Source organism: Panthera uncia, assembly GCF_023721935.1.
Source record: "Panthera uncia isolate 11264 chromosome B3 unlocalized genomic scaffold, Puncia_PCG_1.0 HiC_scaffold_1, whole genome shotgun sequence".
Classification (NCBI taxonomy): Eukaryota; Metazoa; Chordata; class Mammalia; order Carnivora; family Felidae; genus Panthera; species Panthera uncia.
This window is the reverse complement of record NW_026057582.1, coordinates 85,819,335-85,846,977: the sequence shown is the minus strand read 5'-3', so window position 1 is coordinate 85,846,977 and position 27,643 is coordinate 85,819,335. Positions and strand designations below refer to the sequence as shown.

At 44.3% G+C, this 27,643-nt stretch overlaps 2 protein-coding genes across 3 annotated transcripts in view; one reads left to right on the top strand and one right to left on the bottom strand.

The window, feature by feature from the left end:
• Positions 1-16,757, top strand: part of FRMD5 (FERM domain containing 5) — a 38,923-nt gene extending 22,166 nt beyond the window's left edge. Inside the window, exons 5-11 of the mRNA XM_049613528.1 lie at positions 87-175; positions 3,207-3,255; positions 3,864-3,955; positions 6,599-6,673; positions 7,243-7,311; positions 8,421-8,527; positions 15,978-16,757. Of these exons, the coding sequence (XP_049469485.1) occupies positions 87-175; positions 3,207-3,255; positions 3,864-3,955; positions 6,599-6,673; positions 7,243-7,311; positions 8,421-8,527; positions 15,978-16,555 (1,059 nt within the window). The 3' untranslated portion in view covers positions 16,556-16,757. The remainder of the gene's footprint in view (positions 1-86; positions 176-3,206; positions 3,256-3,863; positions 3,956-6,598; positions 6,674-7,242; positions 7,312-8,420; positions 8,528-15,977) is intronic.
• Positions 16,758-22,978: 6,221 nt separating this feature from the next.
• WDR76 (WD repeat domain 76) overlaps positions 22,979-27,643 on the bottom strand; it is a 62,751-nt gene continuing 58,086 nt past the window's right edge. For both annotated transcript variants that reach the window (XM_049613514.1, XM_049613515.1), the window contains one exon: positions 22,979-24,549. In XM_049613514.1, coding sequence (XP_049469471.1) covers positions 24,294-24,549 — 256 coding nt within the window. In that variant the 3' untranslated portion in view covers positions 22,979-24,293. The remainder of the gene's footprint in view (positions 24,550-27,643) is intronic.

Here is a 27,643-nt window from a genome sequence, read left to right as displayed (position 1 = left end):
CCTGTATCACTGACGAACAACTGCGTTTCTCACCCTTTCACCTACATGCCTATGTCATCCTGATGAGAGGTCTTTCTGTGTTGCAGGATGTGTCAGGAAATGCTGCATTTCTGGCCTTCACTCCTTTTGGGTTTGTCGTTCTGCAAGGAAACAAGAGGGTCCACTTCATTAAATGGTGAGTATCTTCATTTCCAAAACGGGCTTTTTATACGTCACCAAATGGGGAGGGCTATGGTTCCCACGTCCTTTGTCTGTGATTGGGCAGTTATGGTTCTGAGCCCTCTCCAAAGCCTTGTGTCCATAATGATAACTGATCGAGGTAGTGGTCTCTGCCTAGGGATCCTGTTCTTCCAAAGGGGTGTTCCTGAGAGCCAACAGTCTCTCCAGAGAGACAAAGAGTGTGGAGGGTGATTTCTAGGTAAGATGAAAGACCTGGGGCTGCAGCCAATGTTAGGGAAGCAAAGTCCTTGGGACTGTCCCCCACTGAGGGCCATTGCATCCGCATGGGTGCTTACTTCCTTACCCACTGGCCTAAAGAAGGAGGGGCTCACCCCTGGGGCAGATAGAAGTTATCCTGCACCCTCCGTGGGCCAAGCCCCACTTTGGGCACTGCCTGCACAAGCATGGATGCTGCTCTATCTCCCTTCTGTCCCTCTTTAGGCCGTAGGTGTCTTCAGCCTCCAGGAGTCACATCCCCACCCTTGCTCCCCTCTCCCTTCCTCCACTCCCATTTCTAGCAGCTAAGAGCCACTACCTCAGCTGAAGCTACTCTGAACTGCTTCCTCTCCACCCTGTGAGTTCAGGGTCTATTCTAAATGGATCTGGGAGCCGATGCAGCACAGACTGGCTTGTTGATGGATATTTGGCTTTCCTGGAGGCTCCTTTTCTGGACCATGCAAACATCTTTCAGCCTCATCAGAACATGCTGTATGTTGTACTAAGCCCCTGTGATTTCTGTACCTTTTTGGCCTTAGACTGCTGAGTCTAAGCTGGACAACTCCTCCCATGGGCTTGAACAAATGGCTTACCTTACCCAACAGAGCTCGGGTGGGGAAGCTTGCTCCTGTCTTCATTCCTTTGCCTTCTCCAGAAGAGCTGATGGGGAATCTGAGGACAAAGCTGCTTCCTGGCGAGCTCTCTACTGGGGTTTGCTGCAAGGTGTCTATCTTCTTGTGTCCTCTTGAGCTCCCCCACCAAGCTTGTGGACAAACACCACCTTTCCAACCCCATTGCTCTTGTGCACAATGGTAATTTGATCATCAACCAGAGTGCTAGTGAAACTGCCCCCCCACCCCCCACTGCCAGACATGACCACCCAGGTCCCATTCCCCCAGGAAAACAGCCACTTCACAAGGCAGTTTGCTGCACTGAGTAAACAACGCATCTGTTTGCTGGGCCTTCTGAAGTTGGCCCACTCACTGTGCTCTCTGGGTGACAATGGTGAGGATTTGGGGTCTGCTGTCCAACAAAATACTTTTCACAAAAAGACAATGAGTAGGGTCAGGGCACCGCTCTCCCAGTGAGGAACCCTTGCTTCCTAGATATAGCTGGGTTGTCTGATGTTCCTTAGATGGCCCAGATCCTGGCCCACACTCTGACCAGGCCACCTGTGTCATGAGGTCCCTGGTAGGAGGCATGTGTAGCTAGAAACAAGTAGGACACACCTGTTCAGGGACCTCGAGTCCCTAAAGTATCCTTCCCCATCCAGAAGCCCTGATGCTCACCTGATTCTTCCACAAAGTTTTCATTCTGTGGCTTCTCTCATATCACACTTCTTCAAGAAGTCTGCTTTTCATTGTGTCTCAATTTTAAAATAATAGATGTAAAACCCAACTTCACTTCCAGTAGAAACTCTCCCACTTTCCTATCTTGTTTGTTGAAGCCTGGATGATCGGTGTGTTCCTTTCCATATTAATCAACTGATATTTATTGTATTCTGTATGTGTATGAGGGTGACTGATTGATTGGGAGGGAAATCAAACAAGGAAGGTATACCATGTGCTTGTATTAGCTCAGAACTGGTAGTCAGAGTTGCGAGCTCTCATACTTACCCACCCATGATTTCCAGGAAACAAGTGACCTTCCTCTGTCCCCTCAGTTTTGGCCAGTAGTAAACTGGGTACATGGTTCTCACTACCTTTCTGCTACTTCCTAAGATATTGAGGAAATCTCCCTAGAAATTACAAAGAGGAAGAAATGAAGTGGAGACAGATAGGCCTGATCAGACCTTCTTGGGGGTCCCAGTTGGGTACAAAAATAAGGACTCCACCCCCCAGTGAGATGGGAGGGCCTTCAGGCTCCAAAGGGCAGCTATGTCAGGCAAATGGAAGAGAAGTAAGGAGTGATCGATGCTAAGGCCTAGTTATCTGGCTCTCAGGGACATCCGCCTAAGACCCCCGTCATTTTTCCTTTTTGTAAATGTAACCAAGGCTGAGAGCAGTATGTGAAGGTGAGGTCTAAGCTGTGCCATGTACAGTAACCATGTCACTTCTTCTGATTTGTGTCTGTCCCGCGGGTGACGTACCCCAGTATCCTGTTTGCCTCTTTTACTGCAGCCATTCACTGGGCTGGTGGCTTCAAGGATTTTTCTACAAAAACCCCTAAGCCCCTTTCCTGGTCAGTACGCTGCATGACTGTTCCATGTAATCTGTTCTCTCTCTTTGGTATGTTGCCCTGCCCCCCTCCCTGAGATCGTTTGACATTTGTTTGCATTAAACTGCATTTTCCATCCAGTGGCACAGTCACCTGAAAGACTCAACTCCCTCAGAACCTGGTTGCATTGTTTTTCATTATTTGCTGTATCTTGAACTTTGGCCTCATCAGCTACCTGTGGCGTCTTACATTTGACAGTCCCATCCAGATAATGCCCCTGCATTATGAACCAAATCCTGAAATGGCCCGGGACCTCTCAACCTAGACTTACTTCCCATACAAACATTTCCCTTTTACAGCCACTGTTGATGAGCCCGAAATCCTCCTATCACCCTATTATTATGGTGTGATTGACCAGAAAACTGTGGATTGAACTGTTTCAGCAACTGTTCTCTAAAGCCACTGCGCTGCTGTCTTGTTTCAGTTCTAATTTTGGCTAAAACTGTGTCTGTGCCTGGAGCCCCTTCCAGTCAGGGTGGGCTGTGCATCTACGAGACTTAGCTGTGAACAAGCAGCCCACGACAAGGTGACAGGTGTTCTCTTTGTGCTTGTAGGAATGAGGTGACCAAGCTGAAATTTGAAGGAAAGACTTTCTATTTATACGTAAGTCAGAAAGAGGTGAGTGCTGGCTTCTTTCTCTTCAGGGAGGGCTGGGGCACTGGGTGGTTTCTAATGGCCAGGGCTCAACCAAAGTGGCATATCCAGGTTAGAACTAAGCCACCTGAATGAGAAGCAGAGACCTGGAGGTGAGGGATGGAGAAATGGCCAGGCCCTGGAGCCCAGGACTTCCTCAGGGATGCTAGTGACACCCGGAGGTTCCATACCTCCAAGAAATGCAGACAGTGAAAGATTCTTTTGCTTCTTTAGGAGCATTCCAAGATAACAACTTTTTAAAAGGAAGTAGAAAATGCAGACGACAGGAGCACTTTCTCTGGTGAGGGCTCTCTTGGTTTTGAGTCTGTGGCAGCTGAGGCTTATTGTGATTGGACCTGCCCAGTGTGAACTTAGTCACTGAACTGAGCTCTGCCCAGTGGGTCCTGCAGGCCTTCTCGTCCAACTGGCCAGCTGCCAGGAAGTCCCTTCCCCTATCTGAAACCTCTTCCTGAAGTCCTGGGGAGCCCTCAGACAGCCCAGGGTTCAGGGTCCTGGCCTACTTCATCCTTCGCTTCTCCACCTGCGCTCAGCTGTTTCTATGTGGGATTTTTTTGTAGGAAAAGAAAATTATTCTCACATATTTTGCTCCAACTCCAGAAGCATGCAAGCACCTTTGGAAATGTGGAATCGAGAACCAAGCCTTCTACAAGTGAGTGGACACATGTGATGGGGACTATCTTTATCAGAGCCAGAGTCATAAAAGCTACTTTTTAGAGGAATGATGGGCAGGATAATTTGAGAAACAATGATGGGCAGGAAAATTTGAGAAACACTGAGAAAGGAGACATAAGATGACAAGGCTGGCCCTCCTTAATAAAACAGACCCCTTTCTGGATGTCTGTACTCCCAGGATGGATAGAGCTGAGGTTAAGGAATGTGTTTCAGCAGAGATACCCGAGGGATCTACCTTCTGATGTCCTTGCACAGCTCCCAGTGGCAAAGCAGTGAGGGGTCTTTTCAGGGCAAAACTTGGGCCAAAAATAGCTCACGGGTACCTGACTTGAATCAGGTTGGCCCTGCAGAGCCATTCAGAGCCATAGAAGGCCCAGAGTACAACGCTTCATGAAGGAGCAGCAGGTGCAGCCCAGGCAATTCCCTAAGCCTTGGGTTAACTCTGGGGCTTACTCCCCAGTGGGTGCCCTAGTGCTGAGCTGGGGTTGATGCCGGACCTTCCCAGTGTGCCACTGCCAGAGGTAGTGCCAGTGACAGAACAAGTGCCCAGGAGCCTGAGTGGGGTAGCTGGAAGAATGGCAAGGACTTATCTGTTAGTGAAAAGTCAGCTTTGGGGCAAAAGCAAAAATTTTTATTATCACAGGATTTGTAAAGTATATGAGGTTTCTGTGCTATTTTCTTTAAGAAAGTGGTTATAAAGGCATTAGGGAACAAATAAATAGCCCATTAAGAAACTGGGGTGATGGCAGATAATTGTTTCACTAAAACCCTTGGTCTTGTTTTTAAAATAGAATGCAATGATTTATGATTTAATAAGCTAGATCTTAATCAGGAAAACATAAGACAAAGTTTGTGGTATATTCTGCCTCTGACAAGCCATAGTTCTCCCTCCAGTAACCTCCAGGACCCTGAAGAGAGAACTGCTCTGAGCTAGAGGGGCACCATCCTCCTCCCCAGGGAAAGGCATTGATGCCTGCTGGCTGCTACGGGGTGTGGGCTGGCAGAACTGGGCCTCCCTCATCTAGGGCCACAGCTCCAGAGGCTGTTTCTTGGGCAGGCTTTCTGAATTGCTTAATAGTTTCTATGCATTTGATACCAGAATCAGGGATGAACTGAATGGGCAGCCTGAATTATAATCTGAGTCGGCTTCTTTCATTTAAAGAAGAGGACACTCAGAAAAGGCTGCCACATGGTCAAATTTCCCTCCTATTCAGTCCATGGCTGTCTGAGAGAAGCCAAAAAAACATGTCAGCACCATTTTTGGAGACCTTTGTTTTTCTGTTTGTGTCATGGGAACAGAACTGTGCTTCTGAACCTGTGACCAAACTCAGTTTGAGTCCTTCTATTAACAAATCCCCACACTTAACTAGCCCTACCAAGACCCACACTGGAAACTGAAGCTGTTTTTCATATTTCTACTGATTACTTGATGTTCTCTAGTAAGTGTTAAAAGCCTCTAGCCTGGGTCAGATCCCCAATTATGCCAAGTCTTAGCAGCAGCCACTTTGGCATCACTCTGAGCACGTTTTACACACAAATCCCTGGCACTGCCTTTGGCCAGTGCTTTGAAAGAAGCCGGGTCAGACTCAAGGACATGTTCATGCAGGAGGGCAAGTAGGCTTACAGCCTCACAGAGCCCTGAGACAGGTGCACATGGTCTCCCAGGAACTGCTATTCATGGATTTTGGGGACAACTCCCTACATACTGACTGCCTGCTCATGACAGAGGCTTCAGACCCAGATCAGTTCCTGGCTAGATCAGCACTACAGGCACCTCAGGGCATGTTGTAAGCTGAGTCAGTTGGGTTGGGAGGCCTCACTCTGGGCAGCTCTGCTCAGCTTCCTTTATCTAAGGGTGAGAGGGCCATCTGGGATCAAAGAAGTCACCTAAGAGGATATTTTACAGTGCCCATGGTCTTCCAGAGTCTCCACACCAGCTGTCCACAGCCTTGAAAGTGATATTAATAGGTATTCTGGGAGAAGAGGGATGATTCCAAGTTCAAATAAAAGATCGAACTTGTATTAAAGTTAAGCTAGTTTGTCCATTTCAGGACTTCTTAGAGTCTTTACTATGATAACCTACTTTAGGACTCTCCAAGAGGGAAATGGAATAGGGAGGACAGCCCCTACTCTCTCCTCTGCCCACAATTACCCAGACATGGAATCATCAAATACTAGGACTGGAAGGGACTCCTGAGGTCAAGTAGTCCCAGCTCTGTCATTCTGTAGATAAAACAACTAAAACTAAGGAAGAAAAAGAAATTTGCCCAAGGTCATACTGCTAACAAGTGGCCTGGGATTTGACAGGCAGCATTCTATTATTCCCCCAGGCCATCACCCCTAACATTTATTCTCAGTCCCCCTGGCCAACCCCATGAAGCACTCTTGGGGAGCCCTCGCTCTCCTGACATGAAAATGGGTTTCAACATGACTGTCCCCAGCACTGAGGCTGTGAGCAAACCCTCAGGTCCTAAAGGAGAGTCAGAGACAAGCCAGACTGTGAAGGTCCTTTTCCTGAAGAGTTTCCTCAAGTAGCCTTTGGAAGGAGCTGGGAATACGCTGCCTTAGCCCATGAAGCAGTTGCAGGCCATCTGTCACACTGGACTTTGCCTTGCTGCAGGCTGGAGAAGTCAAGCCAAGTCCGCACAGTGTCCAGCAGCAATTTATTCTTTAAAGGGAGCCGGTTTCGATACAGGTAAATAGTGACAGTAAGTAACTGTTATGGACCTATTTTTAGACCCCTCTCTGGAGAACAGTGGCTCAGTGGTCCTTATCCTTGAGAACAAAGGAACTGGGAACCTCCAGAAAAGCCTGAGGTTTCTATCCAATTCTCCTTGTCTCCTAACCCTTTGACTATTTCTTTCCTTCCCTGCCACAGTTTGTCTGCAGGGTTTAAAATATATATCTTCTTCTGCCCTCACAACAGCAGTGAAATAAGAACTGTACCAGTGATTCTTTTCATGTCTGTCTAAAGATTTTTTTTTTTTTGCAATATTTCTGGAACATGCTGGACAATGAGCAATCATTTCTAAATGAAAATAGAAGATACCAAAGACTCCAGAGATAGTTCTCTAAGCTAAGCTATCAGGACATGTAAGAACTTAACCTAGCAAGCCAGCCTTTTTCAGTGACCTAAACATTGGGAAGGACTAGGCCAAAATGGCCATTGCCCAGTTCATCCAAAGTATCTGAAATCTTAGACAGGAGCCCAGTGCTGGAACACCGTCTAATCCCTTTCTGTTTGTTTTATTATACTATTTATAGTGGCCGAGTTGCAAAGGAAGTAATGGAGTCGAGTGCAAAGATCAAACGGGAGCCACCAGAAATACACAGGTAGGCTGCCAGGGACTTCCCCCCAAAACAAGATGCAGTTCAGATCTCAGAATCTCCAAAAAGGCAGCAGTTCCAGTACTATGACCATTCTGGGCACAATGGCTCACAAAAGGGAAAGGAGAACACGATAGGAAAGTTCCCCATCTTAGCTAAAAGCATGGGGAACAGTCCAGGCACCTGCGTGGCTCAGTCGGTTAAGTGTCCGACTTCGGCTCAGGTCATGATCTCACAGTTCGTGAGTTTGAGCCTCGCATCGGCCTCTGTGCTGACACCTCCGAGCATGGAACTTGCTTCAGATTCTGTGTCTCCCTCTCTCTCTGCCCCTGCCCTGCTCTCTCTCTCAAAAATAAATAAACATTAAAAGCATGGGGAACAGTCTAACCCTGGTATCCCTGAGCCTTGATGAAGAACGAGGGAGGGCACAGTACCCAGTACCACCTTCCTGGATACTTCTCTGTGTCCTCCCAAATCCTAAAAGTGGCCATAGACCACGGAGGGCATGTCCAAAATGCAAGATTGCCTTGTTTCTGGAATCAACCAATTATAGAAAGCCAGGGATCACCCCACAGTCCTGTCTCACTAGGTCTAAAATAGTTTTGAGATCCTTGCTTCAGGTATAACTGTACATCATGCATATCTCCTAAACCTAATAAGATCCAGAAAGAATATTAGCCAGGATAGCTAGGGTTCATCAACCAGCTTGACCTCTGGGAGCATTATTACTGCCTTCACACGGCACCCCTTGGAGCAGCGGTCTCTGTCAGAAGTCAGAGGAGGCTGCCATATGGGTTTTCAGGCACATTTTCAGGAGTCCTGGGGCTCTACTCCCTGACAATCCTGCCCAGAGACCAGAGGCACCACTGCTGCACTAAAGCAAGGTTCAGGTGGGTCTGGGATATGAGGATGTGGATGAGTTTGAAGCAGTGTCTCTGATGGGGATCCAGGGACTAAAGACAAAAAAAAAAAAAAAAAAGTTTTAAGATTTTTTTAAATAAACAAACAAACTTAACAGAGCCAGGCAATTCTAGTAGCTACTCGTCAACTCTGAGTCCTGATCCCATCTGTTGTGTGCACTGAATTAACACAGTTCTCTTTTCATTTAACCTCAGAGCAGGGATGGTTCCCAGCCGCAGCTGTCCCTCCATAACCCATGGCCCAAGGCTGAGCAGTGTCCCTAGGACCCGGAGAAGAGCTGTTCACATCTCCATCATGGAAGGTGAGCAAAAGCTCTGGAGATGACCACAGGGTTCCTCCAAGTTTTGACTTGGACCCGTTCCTCTCAGGGACCTTGAAAAGAAGTGAATGCAGCAGAGACAGCAGCACTTTTCTCCAATGGACGGGAGAAGGTTTTGTGTAGTGGATAGGAACACCAGCTAGGTTTCAGGTGAAGGGTAATCCCACCCAGCCCTGCTGAGCTGTAGTCTAAGAGGGGATTTAGATCTGAGAGTGTTGGGGTAGACCTCTGGGAGGCTATGTATGTTGCATATGCCAGGTTCCTTGCAGTTCTGAAATTGCTTTCCATCAAAAGGCTTTTCACTTGTTTTTCAGATCAGACCAGTCTCCACAGGTTAAACAATCAAGGTGACTGAGGCAGTTAACCAAGAAATGAAAAACTCTTGGTTCTGAAGCACTCCAGTATTTGCTACCACCTTCTATTTCAGTTGTAGAAAGCTCTCCTCTTGCTATCTGAATTCTTTAATGTGATCTCAGGAAATCTAACATGCCTCACCTCTCTCTACCCTTCCCTCCCTTTGGAGGAGGCTGCGGTGGGTGGAGTGGGGTTGGGGGGAGGCGCAGGGAGACAAAGTCTGTGTATCTTCACTGAACTACATATTGCAGTAGCTAAGGCTGATAACTCTCTAGTCCCTGGGTAGTTAATATTGTTAGGAGACTCTCAGAATATTGGCCTCATTGTCACTGACTGACCTACCCCCAGGCTGGATATAGGTATAAGTCGAGTGCTTTTACTCCCAAAGATGGATGTTTTTGTAGGACCACAGATCTCAAGCAGCAGCGAACAGCAGCAGGTTTGCTTCAAACCTATCCTGGAAGGTGGGGAAGGAAGACTCTTTGCCCTTTCTGTGGGAATGCTGATGAATGAAAATAACCACGTAGGTTAGGAAGGACATCATTCCGCTGCTTCCCTGTGAGGATCATGGGTTTGTGTTTAGGATTTTATGTGTCCCTGACTTTGCATTACCTAAATCTGGTATAGAACTACAGTCTAGGGGTTGAGAACCCTGGCTGAGAAACCACATCAAGTACCTTAATTATTTGAGTATGTTAGTTGTTCTTTTTGATTTTTGTTTTGTTCTGTTTTTAAGTTTATTTATTTACTTAGAATCTTAAACACCCTCAGCACAGAGCCCAACGTGGGACTTGAACTCCTGAACCGTGAGATCATGACCTGAGCCAAAATCAAGAGTCGGACGCTCAACTGACTGAGCCACCCAGGTGCCCTAGTTGTTCTATTTGTAAAGTAGGGATACCTTCCTTGTGTCCCCATTGAGTTGTGAGGAAGCTGATGTACATGGAAGTACTTGAAAGAGATTAAAGCATTGGGGAGCCTGGGTGGCTCAGTCGATTAAGTGTCCAATTTCAGCTCAAGTCATGATCTCGCGATCTGTGAGTTTGAGCCCCATGTCAGGCTCTGTGCTGACAGCTCAGAGCCTGGAACCTGCTTCGGATTCTGTGTCTCCCTCTCTCTCATAAATAAACATTAAAATAAAATTTTTTTAATAGAGATTAAAGCATTTACTGGACAGGCAGCAAGCATAATGCAAAGAGGCCTGGTCAGGAAGTAAAAGGTGAGATTCAAATCAGAGCTCACCATGTTATTTTTCTGAGCCTGTTGCCCCCACCCTAGAGTGCAGTGTGGATGTGGGAGGGTGCCTTATGAACTACGAAGCATAATCACTATGCAAGGTGTGAAGTTATTGAGGTCTGTCATCAGACACAGCCTCCTGGCTTTTCCTCTGGTCTTAGGTTGAGCAGGAGAATGGAGCACAGTTCTCTCTGACCCTCTTCTTGTGAGGTGTTCATCTAAGGAAAGTAGAATGAATTTCTTCTCTTTTGAGGAAACATAACTTTCTCCTCTCCTTGTGGCCCTTCTTTCCATCCATCCTGAGGTCTAAAGCCACCAGGTTCATCCCAAAGCTCCTGCAAAAAGTCAGGACAGCTGTCCTTCAAGACAAAAGGTCACCCTCTGAAGGAAGCTGGCACTAATGCAGGTATAGGGAAGAGCCTCGTGCATTTGTTCTCCAGCATATGGAAGAATGTCCAGTAAAACCCAAGTTCCCAGAAAAGGGAAGACTGAGGCTATCCGTGTGGGAATACAATACATTTGTAGTAGCCACAAAGCAGGGTTGCCAGAACAACTCAAAGGCAGGAAGCCTGTCCTCAAGCTCCCCCAAGACAAGCTATGAGGCTGCCTCAGTTCCCAGCCAGCTCTGCCTGTCTTCTCCCACTGCAGCAGCAGTAGGCTCTTCAGCATCTGAAAATAGTCCTCTTTGCTTGTAAAATGCCAGGGGAGGATGCAGCAGGAAAAGGCCACCAAAGAAGCTATTAAAGCAGAGACTTCTAGGGCCAAGGCACACCCTCAAAATCTCAGCCTCCTAGAACTTCACACCTGGCAAATTATAGCACAGCAGGCTCCCACGTGCTACTCAGAGCCAAACTGCTGCTTACACCCCACGCCTGAGGCTGCCTGTGGACGAGCACAGCCTTCATCCCCAGTCATGGCCTTCAGCCTGGAACCCAGTAGATTCGGGAGGGCACAGGCAGAAGCAGCTAAGAACTGCCCTAGCAGGAATGACAGTAACAGGCTGAGTGAGGAGAGGCAGATGGACATCTGGTTTGGGTGTGGGGAAAAGAAAATGATTTTAGCATTTAATTTACTCTATCAGTCAGGGATTATCAAGCCTGGGGAAATAAAGAATGGATTATTTCCCAGAGAGTTGAGCTACACCATCTCTCAAGAGGGATTTTGCCTTTAAAGCACCCAGCAAACAAAGCTGACCCTCACTGTCCACCCAACCAGGAAGGGAAGGGCTGAGTGCAGCATGATGGGGGCCTCAGAAGAAGGGTGCTAACCCAAACTCCGAGGAAGTTACGGACATTTGAAATTGGTTCATAGTCCATCAGAGACTGTCTTTCCTATATACTCCATATGGCACATAATATCACAGAAATGATTTGCCTTTTCCAGAGGGAAATATTTGTTTACTATCTCTAAAACAACGGGAAAATTGCAGGGGCACCTGGGTGGCTCAGTCGGTTAAGCGTCCGACTTGGGCTCAGGTCAGGATTTCACGGTTTGTGAGTTCGAGCCCCGTCGGGCTCTGTGGTGACAGCTCGTAGACTGGAGCCTGCTTCCGATTCTGTGTCTCCCCCCCCCTCTGCCCCTCCCCTGCTTGTGCTCTAGGTCTCTCAAAAAATAAATAAATGTAAAAAAAATTTTTTTTAATAAAAATAAAATGGGAAAATTGCAAAAACATTAATATAACACTACAATACAAATGAAACCATGTGATTCCAATGAGCTGGGATCCTTAAGAAGATAACTGCACACTGCTTGGCCTTCCCCTCTGCCCTCAGGGATGCTGAGATACCACATGTTATTAGCACAGGATTGACCAGAGAGGATGCTCAGGTATGTTGGTTCCTCTTATCTGCTGCACCCTAAGGGTTGGCTCAGCAACAGAAGGCCCAACAGTGTACAGCCCAGCGGAGGATGGGACACAGTCCGTTTCCGGCCCCAGAGCTGACACCTCACACTTCAGAGCCACCCAACCCAAAGCCAAATGTCTTTATAACTTCACATCCTGCATTTTCTGGAACTATGTGATTCTCCATACCCTGTGGGATTGTTCTTTGCCCTCTCTACACCTGACTCTGAGAAGTCTGGGGCCCTTACACAGGCCTCCAGGAAACAGCCACATTGCTGGAGAAGCATTACTTTTTATGGCTCTAAGTGCTTCTGACTGAATCCAGTCCACTGATAATGTCAGCCTCTCAGAGTTGTTCGTTCCCTGAAGCTCAGCCTACTTTGTCTCCAGAGCTGACATCCTCTCTCCAGCACGGGAGGCACTGTAAAGGAGCTGCCATGCATGGGGTCAGCAAAAATCCTTTGTCCCTAGTTGTTTTTCCATCCTTTGCCTCTGTATCTCCCCTGCCTGGCTGGTTTCCTTGAAGAGATCAGCTGGTTTCCACTGAAGAAGTATCTGCTTTCCTGGGCGACCATGGGGAAGAGTCTGATTAAGATTCACACCAGAGTCCGAGTTCAGCTCCGGTTGACTAATCATTGCCTTCGGCCACTAAGTGTGCGCATACTGAGGATGGGGCCCCGGCTCCAGGGGAGGCTCCTGACCACTGTGTCCACTGGCCCACAGGGAGCCACCTCTGGGCAAGGCAAGCAGCTGGAACATATCCAAGGTAAAAAAGAATCCTCTGTTTTGCTGTGCCATTTGCCAGATCTCACCCACCCATGGTACCCACCCCCTCCATCCCACAGTAACAGGTTTGATGAAGGGGTTGGGGTGGGTGGTGACTTCTAGTGAACCTGAAGTTCTGTACAAGACTAGTCTGACATACATACAGGTGAGGTCTATTGAGGGAACAGAAGACTAACATTTACTAATTTTGTCTAGCAGTCTACTAGAAATGTATACATGTCCATTATCTTATTTACTGAGAGCACCAACAACTTATTATGATGTGGTTTCTGGTGTCCCTCTGATCTGTTCTCTCTGATATAACAGCCTTTGCCTCTCTCCTTCCCCTCCAAGCTTAGGGCTGAATTGTAGGCTAAGATGAAATGCACTGAAGTGGCTTCAGCAGCTAAGCTGGTCGTACTGTGGAAGATCTGACAGTCATAGCTGTCTTTGTGAAGGGACAGCCTCTAGAAAGGGTATGAGGATTATGTGGAATTTAAGAAACAAAACAGATGAACATATGGGAGGGGGGGGAAAAGAGAAAGAGAGGGGAAACAAACCATGAGAGACTCTTAAAGATAGACAACAAACTGAGGGTTGATGGGGGGATGGGCTAGATGTGTGATGGGCATTAAGGAGGGTACTTGTGATGAGCACTGGGTGTTGTATGTTAGTGATAAATCACTGAATTCTATTCCTGAAACCAATATTGCACTGTATGTTAACTAGAATTTAAATAAAATTTAACTGGAATTTAAATAAAAATGGAAGGAAGAGAGGGAGGAGCAGAGGAGCCAACACATGTGTGATCAGGGCCTCAAGATGTGTTTTATCAGGAACTTATTAAACACTCCCAGGTTCATATTCCTCATGCTGCTTGTGCAAATGCAGGAGTAAGGGGAAAAGCTGGGGGGAAAAGATCAAAGGAGCATCAAGAGCACTGGAACAAGGGGCTGGCTCTTAATTTCACATTATTTCACAACAGTTTCTTGGGCAATTGGGACCTAAATCTAAAGTAGGTATAAGATGTTGACTTAATTCATCCAGGCCCAGAATCCAACTACATGATCATTAGCACCAGGAAATAGAAAGAGGCTTGGAGTCCATCCTTACCTTTGCCATCATCAACCAACCACATGACTTCAGGCAAGCTCTGTAACCACTTGCTTTCATTACTTCGTGGAAAGATAAAATGAAAGCACTTAAAAAAGTTTAAAATAGTATACAAATTTAAGATTTTAGCACAAGGGGGGAAAAAAATAAAACCAGGACCATGAGGAGCTTCTGAAAGCAGAAGCTGAAAGCTGTGGCAAATATACTTACTGATGGTGAGGTGATGGGGAGACTAGGTGGCTAGCAGGGGGCTGCTGTTCCTGCCCCAACCCACCCCACGTTTGTAACCAATCCCAGGATTTGTTCCTCTGGAGAATCCTTAACTGTGCCGATGGGCTCCAGCAGGCTGAGCAGGCAGACTGCCTGGGAGCAAATGGCTACTCAAGAGACCCAAACACAACTCACTACTTCTGAAAGGTTACTGCCACCTTTTAAGAGAGACCTTTGGGCTGGAGGCGGGGGGGGGGGGGGGGCAGCGGCGCCTGGGTGGCTCAGTTGTTTAAGCATTTGACTCTTGATTTTGGCTCAGTTCATGATCTCATGGTTTGTGAGACCAAGCCCCACATAGGCCTCTGGGCTGACAGTGCAGAGATTCTCTCTCTACCTCTCTCTCTGCCCCTCCTCTGCTTGTGCTCTCTCTCAAAATAAATCAACATTCAAAAAGTGAGAGAGAGACCCTTGGGCTTATGAAGCTAGCCCTAATCAACCCTTATTTGGTCAAACCTTTACATAGCTGGGAATCTGATCTAGTCTGCAGCAATTCAGGGTCAATTTCAGAGCAAGAGAAGGGAACTGGGTTCTCTTACCATAGGCCGCAAAAGCAGGGAGAGTCAGAGCCACTCTGGCACCCCAAAGATAGCCAGGAATGAAAATGCAGACACTGAACCTGAAACAAGAAGCCATTTCCTCGAGAGCATTGTGATGTGGGCCATACTCGGTGACTCCAGGCCCACATCTTCTAGCCTCCATGGCTACTATTTAGTTGAGGGAGTAACCACCTCCTGTTTTTTGCTACCAGAGACTGAGCACTGTAAAGAGAGAAATGTTCCATCTGAAAAAGTAAAGAGATAATGGGTAGTTTTAGGGGGTCGGAGAACACGTTCTCCTGACCATTGTAAGAGAATTTCCACCCTGACCCAACAAGATGTTCTCAGAGACCACTCTGCAGTTTGGAGTGTGTAAAGATAGGGGACGTGTCAGCCTACAGTAGACCCACCTCATTCTAAAGTAAAAAAAAGGAGCCACTAGCCAAGGCTATTCCCCTTCTCCATCAGAAAACACTTAGGAAGAGGGGTGCCTGGGTGGCTCAGTTGGCTAAGTATCTGACTATTGACTTCGGCTCAGGTCACATCTCCAGGTCATGAGATCAAGCCCAGAATTGGGCTCTGTGCTGAGTGTGGAGCCTGCTTGGGATTCTTTCTGTCCCTCTCTCTCTGCCTTCCCCTGCTCATGCATGCACATGTGTATGTGCACATGCACACTCTCTCTCAAAAATAAACATTAAAAAAAAAAAAAAGAAACCACTTAGGAAGAGCAGATAGGGTTTTAATGTCCCCTAAGATTAGGACAGCCAGAAGTGGGAGGCTGAAGAGACAGAGCACAACTGCAGAAATCCAAAAGATGACCTCATGAACTCAAGGAGCTGCATGCTGGGTTGTTAGAAGGGCACTCAGCTCCAGAATCAGTATTTCATGAGCCCTAGTGAAGGAAAACAGTCTTTTCCTCCCCATTCCTGCCTCTTAAGACCCTCAGCCCAAGAGGGAGACTTGAGCTCCCTGAAATGTGGCCCCAGCTCTGAATCAGGGATGGTATGCAATTCAGAATGTCTTTCAATTGACGTCAAAAGCAAGAAAGGCAGAATCTTTGACAAATCTTGCCAAGACCCTACGTAAAAAGAAAAAAAACCTCCAACCATGGCCCCTCTGATGTCTGCTGCTTCTCTTATCCTCTTCCTGATACATCAGAACAGCATGCAGCAGCCACTGTCACGTAAAGTGTACAGAGGGGCTTCCTTGCAAGATTTTAGTTACCATATAAAACAGAATGGGTGCTGCCTCCACCAGACAGCAAAGTGTGCACAGGGACCCAGAAAGCCTTCTCACGTTCCTTTTGCATTTCCAGGCCTCGAGTCCCTCCGGGACAGTGCCCATTCCACGCCAGTGCGTTCCTCCTCCCACGGGGACACCTTCCTGCCTCATGTGAGAAGCAGCCGGGCAGATAGCAATGAGCGAGTCGCCGTGATTGCAGATGAAGCCTACAGTCCTGCAGACAGTGTGCTGCCCACCCCTGTGGCTGAGCACAGCCTGGAGCTGATGTTGCTTTCCCGGCAGATCAATGGGGCCACCTGCAGCATCGAAGAAGAGAAGGAGTCTGAAGCCAGCACTCCAACAGCTACAGAGGTGGAGGCCCTTGGGGGAGAGCTGAGGGCCCTGTGTCAGGGGCACGGCAGGCCAGAGGAGGAACAGGTGAATAAGTTTGTTTTAAGTGTCCTCCGTTTGCTCCTTGTGACCATGGGACTCCTCTTTGTTTTGCTCCTCCTCCTGATCATCCTTACCGAGTCTGACCTTGACATTGCCTTTTTCCGCGATATCCGCCAGACCCCCGAGTTTGAACAATTCCACTATCAATACTTTTGTCCCCTCAGGCGATGGTTTGCCTGCAAAATCCGCTCAGTGGTGAGCCTGCTCATTGACACCTGAGAAGGCATGACTCCTCCCAATAACTAGCCAGGTGGACCAAGGAGCCCGGCTACCCATTCCCAGCAATGGGACCCATCGCGGAACCATCGGCACATGTACCAAGTCCTCCTCTCATGACTCAAAGTCCACAGCCTAGGAGGGTCATTTCCCAGAAGAAAAAGAGGATAGGCTCATGCCCTATCTAAAACTGGGAAAACTCATTTCCTTCAGAGGTTCTTTCAAGAAAGGCTCAGCAACTCTGTTTCTCATCCTCCCGATTTGCAGGATAATTTTTGGTTTTGAATTTTGATTTTTCATAGATGTGTATTATTTTGAAAGTATCAAATAAAAATAATTTATTTTACTATTACGGATTATCGCAGTAGTGTCACCTAGCAGATGGGACACTAGTTGAAGACTAGAGAGCTGTCGTCTTCTGTATTGTGCGGGAGCTTTCCTACTGGGCTCCAGTAGGCTCATCAGTGCAGCCTCAGCAGCACAGGCCAGGGGTCTGGACAATGGGAACTATCTGTAGGTTTTCCTGCCAGACGAGATTTGAAAAAAGTAAACATCCATGTAGAATGATTAAATGGAAAGTTGCTTCTTATGATGGTCTGAGTTGGATTTTCTTTTCCTTTTGTTTTTTTCAAATCTGAGCAGAGTGGGCATCTGAAGGGACCACCGCTACCGCAGCAGCAGCAGCAGGGGTGGGGTAAGTCTGTCCCCTTAGACTAGAGATCCTAGTGGGCATCGCCATGAGTTTTATATAATGAACTTAGACTTCTGTGATTTTTTTTTTCCTGAAGAACCTCAAGATTTTTATAGTGCTTCAGAGACATTAGTTGAATTCAGTGGTGCCTGAGATAAGACTGTCAGAAATGTCGGACAAAGTGTAGTTAACAGAAACGAGAACTTAGGTACCTAAGAAACTGTTGAGATTCAGAGAGCAGTACCTATTTTGTACCCCCCCCCAAAAAAACTATTTCAATTTATATTTTAACAAGATGTTATTTTCTTATCAATTCATATTTTGTTTTTACTTTATGGATTAAGAAAATAGAGCCTGATGAACTAAATGATGCAAGAAAGAAACTGATCTTGAGAATGAAAAGCTTCAGAAAAGAGAATTCCAAGATCAACAAAGAGCCTTGGAAGGGACCAAGAAAAGGATTTCTTTAAATAGGCATACTAAAAGATGCCTACAAAAGAAAGAAAGCGAACGTGGCAGAAACCAACAATTAGATGTAGAAATACTGCCCCCTAGGGTCATCCTCTGCATCAGGAAAATAAGAGTTGTAGGAAAGTATTTGCCATTCTTGCTGAGGGAAGCTGCGGAAGCATGCAAAGCATAGCATGTGAAGGGTGAGTGTGGGGTCCAAGGCCCAAGCTCTGCAACTCTTAACAACCACTCACATACAAGATCTCGTTTTCATCTCAGGGAGAGATTTCTAAGTCATCTGGGGCCTGAGGACTTATTTAAGGATAGTCCGTAGACATATTCCTGGGACCCACACAATAGCGGAGTGGCTGCTAACATCACGTGATGTTGGGCAGCCCCAAATGCAGAACAGGATGAGTCACTTGAAGATTTGCTCTCCCCTAATTTGTCCCCTGAAATAGCAGAATCATGTCCATGTACAAAGTATAACAGACATGGAATTGACAGGGGGTGCAGGGTGGGGGGAGTGGATTGTACAATTCTAAATGCCCTTTCATCTAGACCAGGGGTTGGCAAACTTCTTCTGTAAAGTGTCAGATAGTACATATTGTTTTTATTTTGGTTTTGTGGGCCATGCTCTGTGGCAACTACTCAACTCTGCCATCATAGCACAAAAACAGCCATAGGTAATACATAAACAAGGAAACATGGCTGTGTTCTATAACAGTTTATTTTTAAAAAGACAGCTGAATTTGGACCACAGGCCATAATTTGCCAACCCCAATCTAGACAATAAAACTGCTCCTTACCAGTATGTTAGCAGAAAGGGGGTCAGCTCTGCTCCCATTCCTGACTTGCTAAAGGCCCAGGACCATTTCCCAGTGGAGGCACTGGGGTTGCTTGTTTAAAGGGTGCTTGAACAACCAACCAGCAAAGAGGTAACTGATGCCAAGATGAGCAAGATCAAGTGTTTAAATGCTAAAACTCCACCAGAAGCTAAGAATGGAAGAGGAATGTCTGATCATTTCCATACCAGCGACAATTAGGGCAGAATTACAAACATCTATTTACCAAGTGACAAGACAAAGTGAAGGAGATCCTAGTAAAACTTAGGGATCACTTAGAACCAACTATCCACTGCCACTTGTCATCTACACAGGAAGGCTTTATTTAGCACAGGACTGAAGTGAAAAGTAGACTCAGAGATGAAAAAGCTGTCAGAAGATAGGGGGCTGGTTTTAACCTGGATATCTACTGTCTTATGCAACATAGCAGATTACCTTTTAGTGTAGTGTTCCTACCTCAGTCTGTAGAATATGGTGTTTCTATGCAGTGAGTGATAACCTTGACAGTGACCTTTCATATTCACATTAAAGAGAGATACAATATTCCATTTCCTGGTATGTTACTTGTGTCTAGAGTTCTAACAGTACAATAGTCCATACCACTTCCAACAGCTGGATTTTGCTCTCTGAACAGAAACTTTTGGGTTATTTTTTTCCAGGGCTTACCCCAGAAAATACAGATAGTAAAATTTCCTTCAATTTGCTTTTCAAGTAGCGCTTGAATAACAAACTTCCTTTGTTGGTGACTAGTCTTTTTGGTATCTCCCCATAAACATTGTTCAGATTTTTAACCTGGTTTTACTGTGTTCCACTATGTCTCCCATTTTCTCTCAAAATTAGTTTGATCTCATTGTAGAAAAAAACAATGGATTCCATAGCTTCATCCATCAGAGGAAATAAAACTCTTACTAAAGAATAGTGTACTGCATCTTTAAGCAGTAGAAGGTAAACTACCTGCAAATGTGAATTTCTTAGTTTCATTAAAAAGTATAGTTGTAAACCTTTCGTGTGCCAAAAATTCTAAGTTATACTTTCCTTCAAAGCAATGTACTTTTTTCTACATATGCAGTATGTAGTTAGCATAAAATCATTGGTGCCATGAAAATTATTTTTAAACTTAAATAAATATTTAAATATCATTGAAGAGTGGACTCTTTCTTAACCTACAACTGGTCTCCCTTTTTCCTCAAAGTTACCAACACAGAGATAAAAGGATACCAGGGGGATTTATACAGCTGACTGCTGTTCATGACTAGAATCATTTAAAATAGTCATTTTATTGGGGCACCTGGTTGGCTCAGTCAGTTAAGCATCCAACTCTTAATTTTGGCTCAGGTCATGATCTCATAGTCATGAGGTTGGGCTCCACACTGGGCATGGAGCCTACTTAATATTCTCTCTCTCAAAAAAAAATAGTAATAATAGTCATTTTGCTTATATCCATCTATCCTTGACCTTTCCCCCAAAATAAATACTACTAAAAACTTGGAAACTGTAATAATAGAACGATTTTAGAGATGAATTGGACCTCATTTTTCTGTTGAGGAAAACCAAGGAGTGATTTTCCTAAGGCTACATAGAGCCAAAAGTAGAACCAAGATGGTCCAGGGTGCCTGGCTGGCTCGATAAGTAGAGCATGAGATCTTGAGGTTGTGAGTTTGAGCCCTACATTGAGTGTAGAAATTACTCAAGAAAATAAAATCTTAGGGGCAGCTGGGTGGCTCAGTTAAGCATCAACTCTTGATTTCAACTCAGGTAATGGTCTCACAGTCTGTGGGATGGAGCCCTGCATCTAGCTACACACTGACGGTGCTGAGCCTGCTTAAGATTTTCTCTCTCCCTGCCCTTTCCCTCCTCTCTCAAAATAAACTTAAAAGTTTTTTTTATAAACAAGAACCTAGATGGTCCAGCTTCTAGACCAGTGTTCTCACTCAAGCCTGGAACAAGAACAGAAAACATTTCCTATGAAGGGAATAGAATGGTGTCACTGCTACAGTAACCTGATAATTACAACTTACAAAATATATTCCTATAACATTATCTCACCTGATTATATAACCATCACTCTGGCTACAAAACTGGTAATGGTCTTTTAAATTCCATGAGGATGAAAAGTGAAACTTGGGTCCACTGTGCTAGTTTCTTACCTAATCTTCCTGGTTTCAATTCTATCTGCCCTTTAATGCTCCATCCTGCTACCAGATCATCTTCCTAAAGCACCAATCATGTTATGTAACCCACCTCAAAATTTTCAGAGGTTCCTATCACCTATAAAATGATTATCTAATATCCTGTCCCTAGTGGAGCTTTGTTTTTGTTTCTAATGACAAAGTCTTTGCTTAAAGTGATCTGCAAAGTAAAAAGCCTAAGAAACAGGGGCGCCTGGGTGGCTCAGTAAGTTGAGTGTCCAGCTCTTGATTTCAGTTCAGGTCATGATGCCAGGGTCGTAGGATTCAGCGCTGAGTGTGGAGCCTGCTTAAGATTCTCTCTCCCTCTGCCATTCTCCCCCACCATTTTCTAAAAAAGAAAAAAAGCTCTCTAAAAACAAAAAAGAAAAGCCTAAGAACCACTGGATGTGAGTGGTGATTTCCCATGATCCTACAGTTTTTTTAACATTTATTTAACATTTGTTTATTATTTTCTTTCCCCCAGTGCAAGATGGGGAGAGGCAGAGAAAGTGGACACAGAATCCAAAGCAGACTCCAGGCTCTGTGCTGTCAGCACAGGGCCCAACATGGGGTTCAAACTCATGGACAGTGAGATCATGACCTGAGCCGAAGTTGGACGCTTAACTAAGCCACCCAGGCGCCCCCATGATCCTACAGCTTTAAGGCAGCCACTCTTCTATGGATACTTAATGAGGACCCCCTATTTACAGACCCTTTCAGGGCTCTAGCACCCGCTCCCTCTGCTTAGGGTTCCTCAACCATCACCAGGCCCCTCTACAAGAGAATACACTCCTGGTTTTAGCACATGAACAGGCTTCCTCTACACACCCCTACAACTTGCTGATGGAGTAGAATCAAACAGGCAAAAGATACTTTTAAAACATTTCCTCTTGCACTGCTTTCATTTTAGGAAGAGGTACCTTAAAATGTTTTACTCCTGCCTCTGTACTAAATGTTATCTTCCTCACAAAATTTCACCTTTTCATTTGAAAATCCAAAAACACTTATAACCAAATGAACCAAAATATGGGTTTATGCTGTCCTGGAACTAAAACTCCTTACTGGCCATCAATACCATACTAAAAAGGAAAAACCAAAAAAAGTACTAAATCAGAAGGGACAGCCTAGCAAAAGGACACCTAAGTTTTTGGAACCTGAAGTTAAAGGGCATATATTGCTTCCTCTTGGATTGATACAGAAGGTACATGTGTCTGCCCTCCTCCCTCCCCATGTACTATAACTGACTGAAAGGATTTAAATCTTTGTGTACACAGCCCCAAGCTCCCTGCTTTCCTGGAGAACTGCCTTTGCAAAGTCATCTCTGTGGAAAGGAAACTCAAAGGCATGAATACCAAAACAGGACTTAAGGAACTAAGATTTATTAATTCCTAATCATTTTTAAGTCTCTCCGAGTTTGACCAAGTCCCTGTCCGCCTGAGAATAGTCTCCTTCCTCCTTAAAGGCATAAAAGGGTGGGCATCTCAAAGAAAATGACTCAAGAGGAATACAGAGCTTACGTGCTTAAGAGATATCATAAAGCCCAACTTAAAAAAAGAAAGAAAGCAATCATAACATACGAATAATTACAGAAGCCATAAAGCTTTAAACAAGTCTCTGGGAGAAGTACCTTTCACAACAGATTACAGTTTAAGGATGTCCTAAGGGAGACAATTTTCCTTTATGTGCTTTGTAGATTTAAACAATTACTCCATTATAGAGCTTATCACTGAGAAACAAGTCCCCACTCACTTTCCTTCCTTCCTGCATTGCATCAAGAAGACAGAACTCTATTAACTGGAATTAGATATAAATAGTACAGTTTATGAAGCTAAAATGGCAAAAGAAACCACAAAAGTGACAAACATCAAGAATTTGCTAACATTTATTGCAGAAACCGGGCAATTACCACCAAGGATTCAAAGCTTAAATGATGGTACTAATTTCAATGAGAGTATTTTTCAATATCTTTAAAAAACAGCACTTTTCACAAAAGTAGCCACACTCTGGGACGTGTGAAATGAAGTGGTGTAGAAAAGGGAAAGGGGGAAAAAAAAAAAAAAGAAAAGAAAAGAAAAGGGAAAGGAGCCTACAGGCTTCATTTATTATCTCCAGGGCAGTTTAATAGAAGTCAACCTCACTTAGCTTTCCCTTCCATTTCATAAATGAATATTTCCATTTCACTTCCAATTTCTATAATCCTCTCATCAAGAAAACAGAATTCTTATTACTTATAACCTATTTAATAAACTAGGCCTCAATAATTACAGAGAAGGAAATTATACATGTGACTTTATTTCTGTGATACACAATTTGAGAAGACACTTCCTCTTAGAATTCAAACATATTGCCAAAAACTATAATGGTCCTTCAGTAGTAGTTTGTCAATGAAGAGCAACAAGGTAAATATCTAGCAAAAAGGTAATATCTTACAGTAATGTCAGTCACTGATTTTGTAGCTACCCTTCCAACAACAAACACTTTCAAATTGCCCTAACTTCTAGAAAAAAAAAAAATTTATGACAAAAAATGCCAAAAGTCGTTTTTCACAACATTTCCTCCAAATATGAATTAGGCATGAAGGTATTCACTTAAGAAGATAATAAATCTCCTCTGGAGAGTTTAAAGACAGGGATAGGTAAGTGTATCTGAGACCTTCTAAGGCAGGAGCTTTCACTTCTTAAACCATGACCTACAGCAGTACCACAATAATAAAGACATATATTTTACATCAGAATATACATGTGCATATATACGTACAAATATGCATGCATATATAACTAAGTTTCACAAAACAACCCTTACTCTATGTTTCCTATTCTTTACTATTTCTTTCCTTTTCCTTTTTTTAAACTCTGGTCATGGCTAAACTGATTTCATGTGAATAGCTATAAACCACAGTGTGGAAAACACTGGTCTGAAGGCAATCTCACCCTGGCTTACAAGGGTCAGGCAGATCCAAACCTTGTTCCTAGAAGACCTAGAATTCCTCAGCCATGTCTCAAGAGCCATCTAGAGGAGATCAAAGGGTCAGCACACACAGACCCAGGCCCTGCCCGAGTCAACTAAGGCTTCTCAACAATTATCTTGGGATTTCACATAACATTGAATTTAAAGGCGGGGGAAAAAAGAGCTCTCTATTTAAAAAAATTAAAAGTTTGAAAATCACTAAGTTAGGATCTCTTCCAGTATATGAGTCTAGAAATAAATATTCACTCCAAACTATAAAATAAACCACAAATCCAAATGTCACTATCAAAACCCGTATCATTAAACCACAAAAACTTTTAATAATAACCAAAGCTTTGTAATTTATAATGCTAGAATTTCTCAATATACTGCCTGATTAAAGTGCTGAAGCAATCATAGCCTCCCCTCAAATTCCCTCCCCAACCTACAGAAACAACTTAAAAGCCTTCTCCCTTACTAAAAAGTACATTCTGCTCACAGTTCTTACTAATAAAGCAATTTTATATTTGCTAAGAAGAACATATGAACAAGTAAACAGACCAAGGCACATGAATTACTAGGCTCCTTAGACACTGATTTGAACAAATTGGTGTTGCTAAACCAAACACTCAGCAACTTTCTTAATTCATAAAAACATGTATCTTCCCACTGGAATTGCCTCCAGCCATAATATACCGAGTTGGGTGCATAGCATTGATGGAACACACAGAGACAAGGCATTCTCCACCAAAAAAAGAATGCACCTGCTTTCCTGTCTCATGGAAGATTTCCACCCGTCGTGGATGAGCCATGCTGCCAACTATGACACAGTCTTCTTGTTTAGGGTCCCACACAGCCTGGAACCTGGTCAGCCATCGCCCAGTGATGGTGTTGTGCCTAGTGAAAAAAGCAAGTTTTTTAAAGGTAGTAAGTGTTAAATAACTGAAGGCAGCAATCGGCAGACAGTAAACATGGCAATGCTCCTAAATGCTGGTTTTCTCTGCCAAGCTTCTCATTAAGTTACTGAGTTACCATCAGCCTAATCTCATCCTTCATATAAAACTGAACACTAGGGGTGCCTGGGTGGCTCAGTCAGTTAAGTGTCTGACTCTTGATTTCGGCTCAGGTCATGATCTCACAGTGCAGAGCCCGTTTGGGATTCATTCACATTCTCTCTCTCTCTCTCTCTCTCTCTCTCTCTCTCTCTTTCTGCCCCTCCCCTGCTCACTCTCTCTCTCTCTCAAAATAAACAAATAAACTTTAAAAAAAAAAAAACCCTGAAAATTAGTCCCTTCATGGTTGTTCCTTTCTTGGGATGCCTGGGTGGCTCAGTAAGTTAAGCATCCAACTCTTGATATCGACTCAGGTCATGATCTCGCAGTCTTGAGATGGAGCCCGGCTGCACTAGGCATGGAGCCTGCTTAAGATTCCCCCTCCCCCTCTCCCTCTGCTCCTCCCCTGCTCATACATGCATGTACTCTCTCACTCTCTTTCAAAAAAAAAAAAAAAAATGAAAGTGAAAATCAGGACAGAGATGATGTCTTCTGTACTTCTGAATCTCCAGTGCCAAGTACAGTGGTTTGTACTCAGTGGATGGTTACTCTCTGTTAAAACAGCACCTTTTGGGGGCACCTGGGTGGCTCATTTGGTTGAGCAACCAACTCTTGATTTCAGCTCAAGTCATGATCCCAGGGTTGTAGGATCAAGCCCTGCTCAGCATGGAGCCTGCTTAAGAGTCAGTCTCTCTCTCTCTCTCTCTCTCTCCCTCCCTCCCTCCCTCCCTCCCTCCCTCTGCCCCTCTCCCCAACTCATGCAATCTCCCTCTAAAGTTAAAAAAAAAAAATAGCACCTTTTTTGTTCACTATTTCCTAGCTCAATAGAATCCTCACCCTTCCTTTTTTTTAAACATACAAATAGAAGAAGCCCTAGAAATAAGAAATATATAATCCAGGTTATTGCCATTTTAATAGAATCTATAATCCCGTATTTGTATTCCCCTGATAACCAAACCCTGAGATCATTTTATATTCCATAAATTTTTAAGTAAAAATATATTTGGGGCTCAAAGAAGTCACAAGAGAAATTAGAAAATATCTGACAATGGAGCACCTGGGTGGCTCAGTCAGTTAAGTGTCAGACTTGGGCTCAGATCATGATCTCATAGTTAATGGGTTCAAGCCCCGTGTCAGACTGTGTGCTAACAGCTCAGAGCTTGGAGCCTGCTTCAGATTCTGTGTCTCCCTCTCTGCCCCTCCCGAACTCATGCTTGCTCTCTCTCAAAAATTAATATTGAAAAAATTTTAAAAAGAAAGAAAATATCTGAAAAATTAAAAATGAAACACAACATACCAAAATTTATGGGATGCTACAAAAGCAATACTAAGAGGGAAATGTATAGCAGTAAACACTAAAGTCTCAAAATCAACACACCCTAGTTCCTCAAGGAACTAGAAAAAGAAGAACAAACTCAACCAAAAGTTAGAAGAAGGAAGGAAACAATAAAGATTAAAGCAGAGCTAAAAGTCAGGTCATGATCTCACAGTTCATGAGTTCGGGCCCTCCATCAGGCTCTGTGCTGACATCTCAGAGCCTGGAGCCTGCTTTGGATTCTATGTCTCTCTCTCTCTCTCTCCTTTCTCTGCTCATGCTCTGTCCCTCTCTCTGTGTCTCTCAAAAATAAACATTAAAAAAGAAAAATTTAAAACAGAGCTAAATGAAATGGAGAATAGAAAAACAATAGAAAAAAAAACAAACAATAGAAAAAAAAAACTAAGTTGGTGTTTTGAGAAGATCGACAAAATTGACAAGCCCTCACCTAGATTAGGAAAAAAAAGTGAAAAAAAAGAATAAAAGATAAAATGCAAGTAACTGAGGGGCGCCTGGGTGGCGCAGTCGGTTAAGCGTCCGGCTTCAGCCAGGTCACGATCTCGCGGTCCGTGAGTTCGAGCCCCGCGTCAGGCTCTGGGCTGATGGCTCGGAGCCTGGAGCCTGTTTCCGATTCTGTGTCTCCCTCTCTCTCTGCCCCTCCCCCGTTCATGCTCTGTCTCTCTCTGTCCCAAAAATAAAAATAAAAAACGTTGAAAAAAAAAAATTAAAAAAAAAAAAATGCAAGTAACTGAAATCAGATATGAAAGCGAGGACATTAAAACTTATGTCACAAAAATAAAAAGGATTACAAGAGAACAGTACGAACAATTATATGCCAACATATTGGTTAACCCAGAAGAAATGGCATTTCCTCATGGACCGAACCATGAGGAAACAGAAAATCTAAGCCTATAACTAACTACTAAGGGGATTAAAACACCAATCGAAAACCTTCCAATAAAGAAAAGCCCAGGACCAGATGGTTTTGCTGGAGAATTCTACCCAACATTTAAAGAATAAACACCAATGCTCATCAAATTCTTCCCAACAATTAAGGGGGAACTTCCAAATTTCTTTGAAACCAGCACTGTTCTGATACCAAAACCAGAAAAGGACTCTGCAAAAAAATAAAATGACAGACTAACATCCCTGATGAATACTGATGCAAAAATCCTCAACAAAATACTAACAAATTGAATTCAGTAGTGCATTAAAAGGATTATACACTATGATCAAGTTGGATGTGTATCTGGAATGCAAAGATGTTTCAACATACAAAACTCAAATGATTTAATATACCACATTAACAGAATGAAGGACAAAAACCATGAGATCATCTCGATGCAGAAAAATCGTTCGACAAAATCAATACCCTTTCATGATAAAAACATTCAATGAACTAGGAACACAAGGAACTATATAAACATATTAAAGGCCATATACAAAAAGCCCACAGCTAATATCATACTCAATGGTGAAAGATTGAAAGCTTTTCCTCAAAGATAAGGGAAAAGGCAAGGATGCCCACTCTTGCCATTTCTATCCAACACAGTCCCGAAGTATGTTTCTTACCAACATAAATCTGGTAGGACTAGAGACACTAATCTAAATGCCAGGTGTTCAC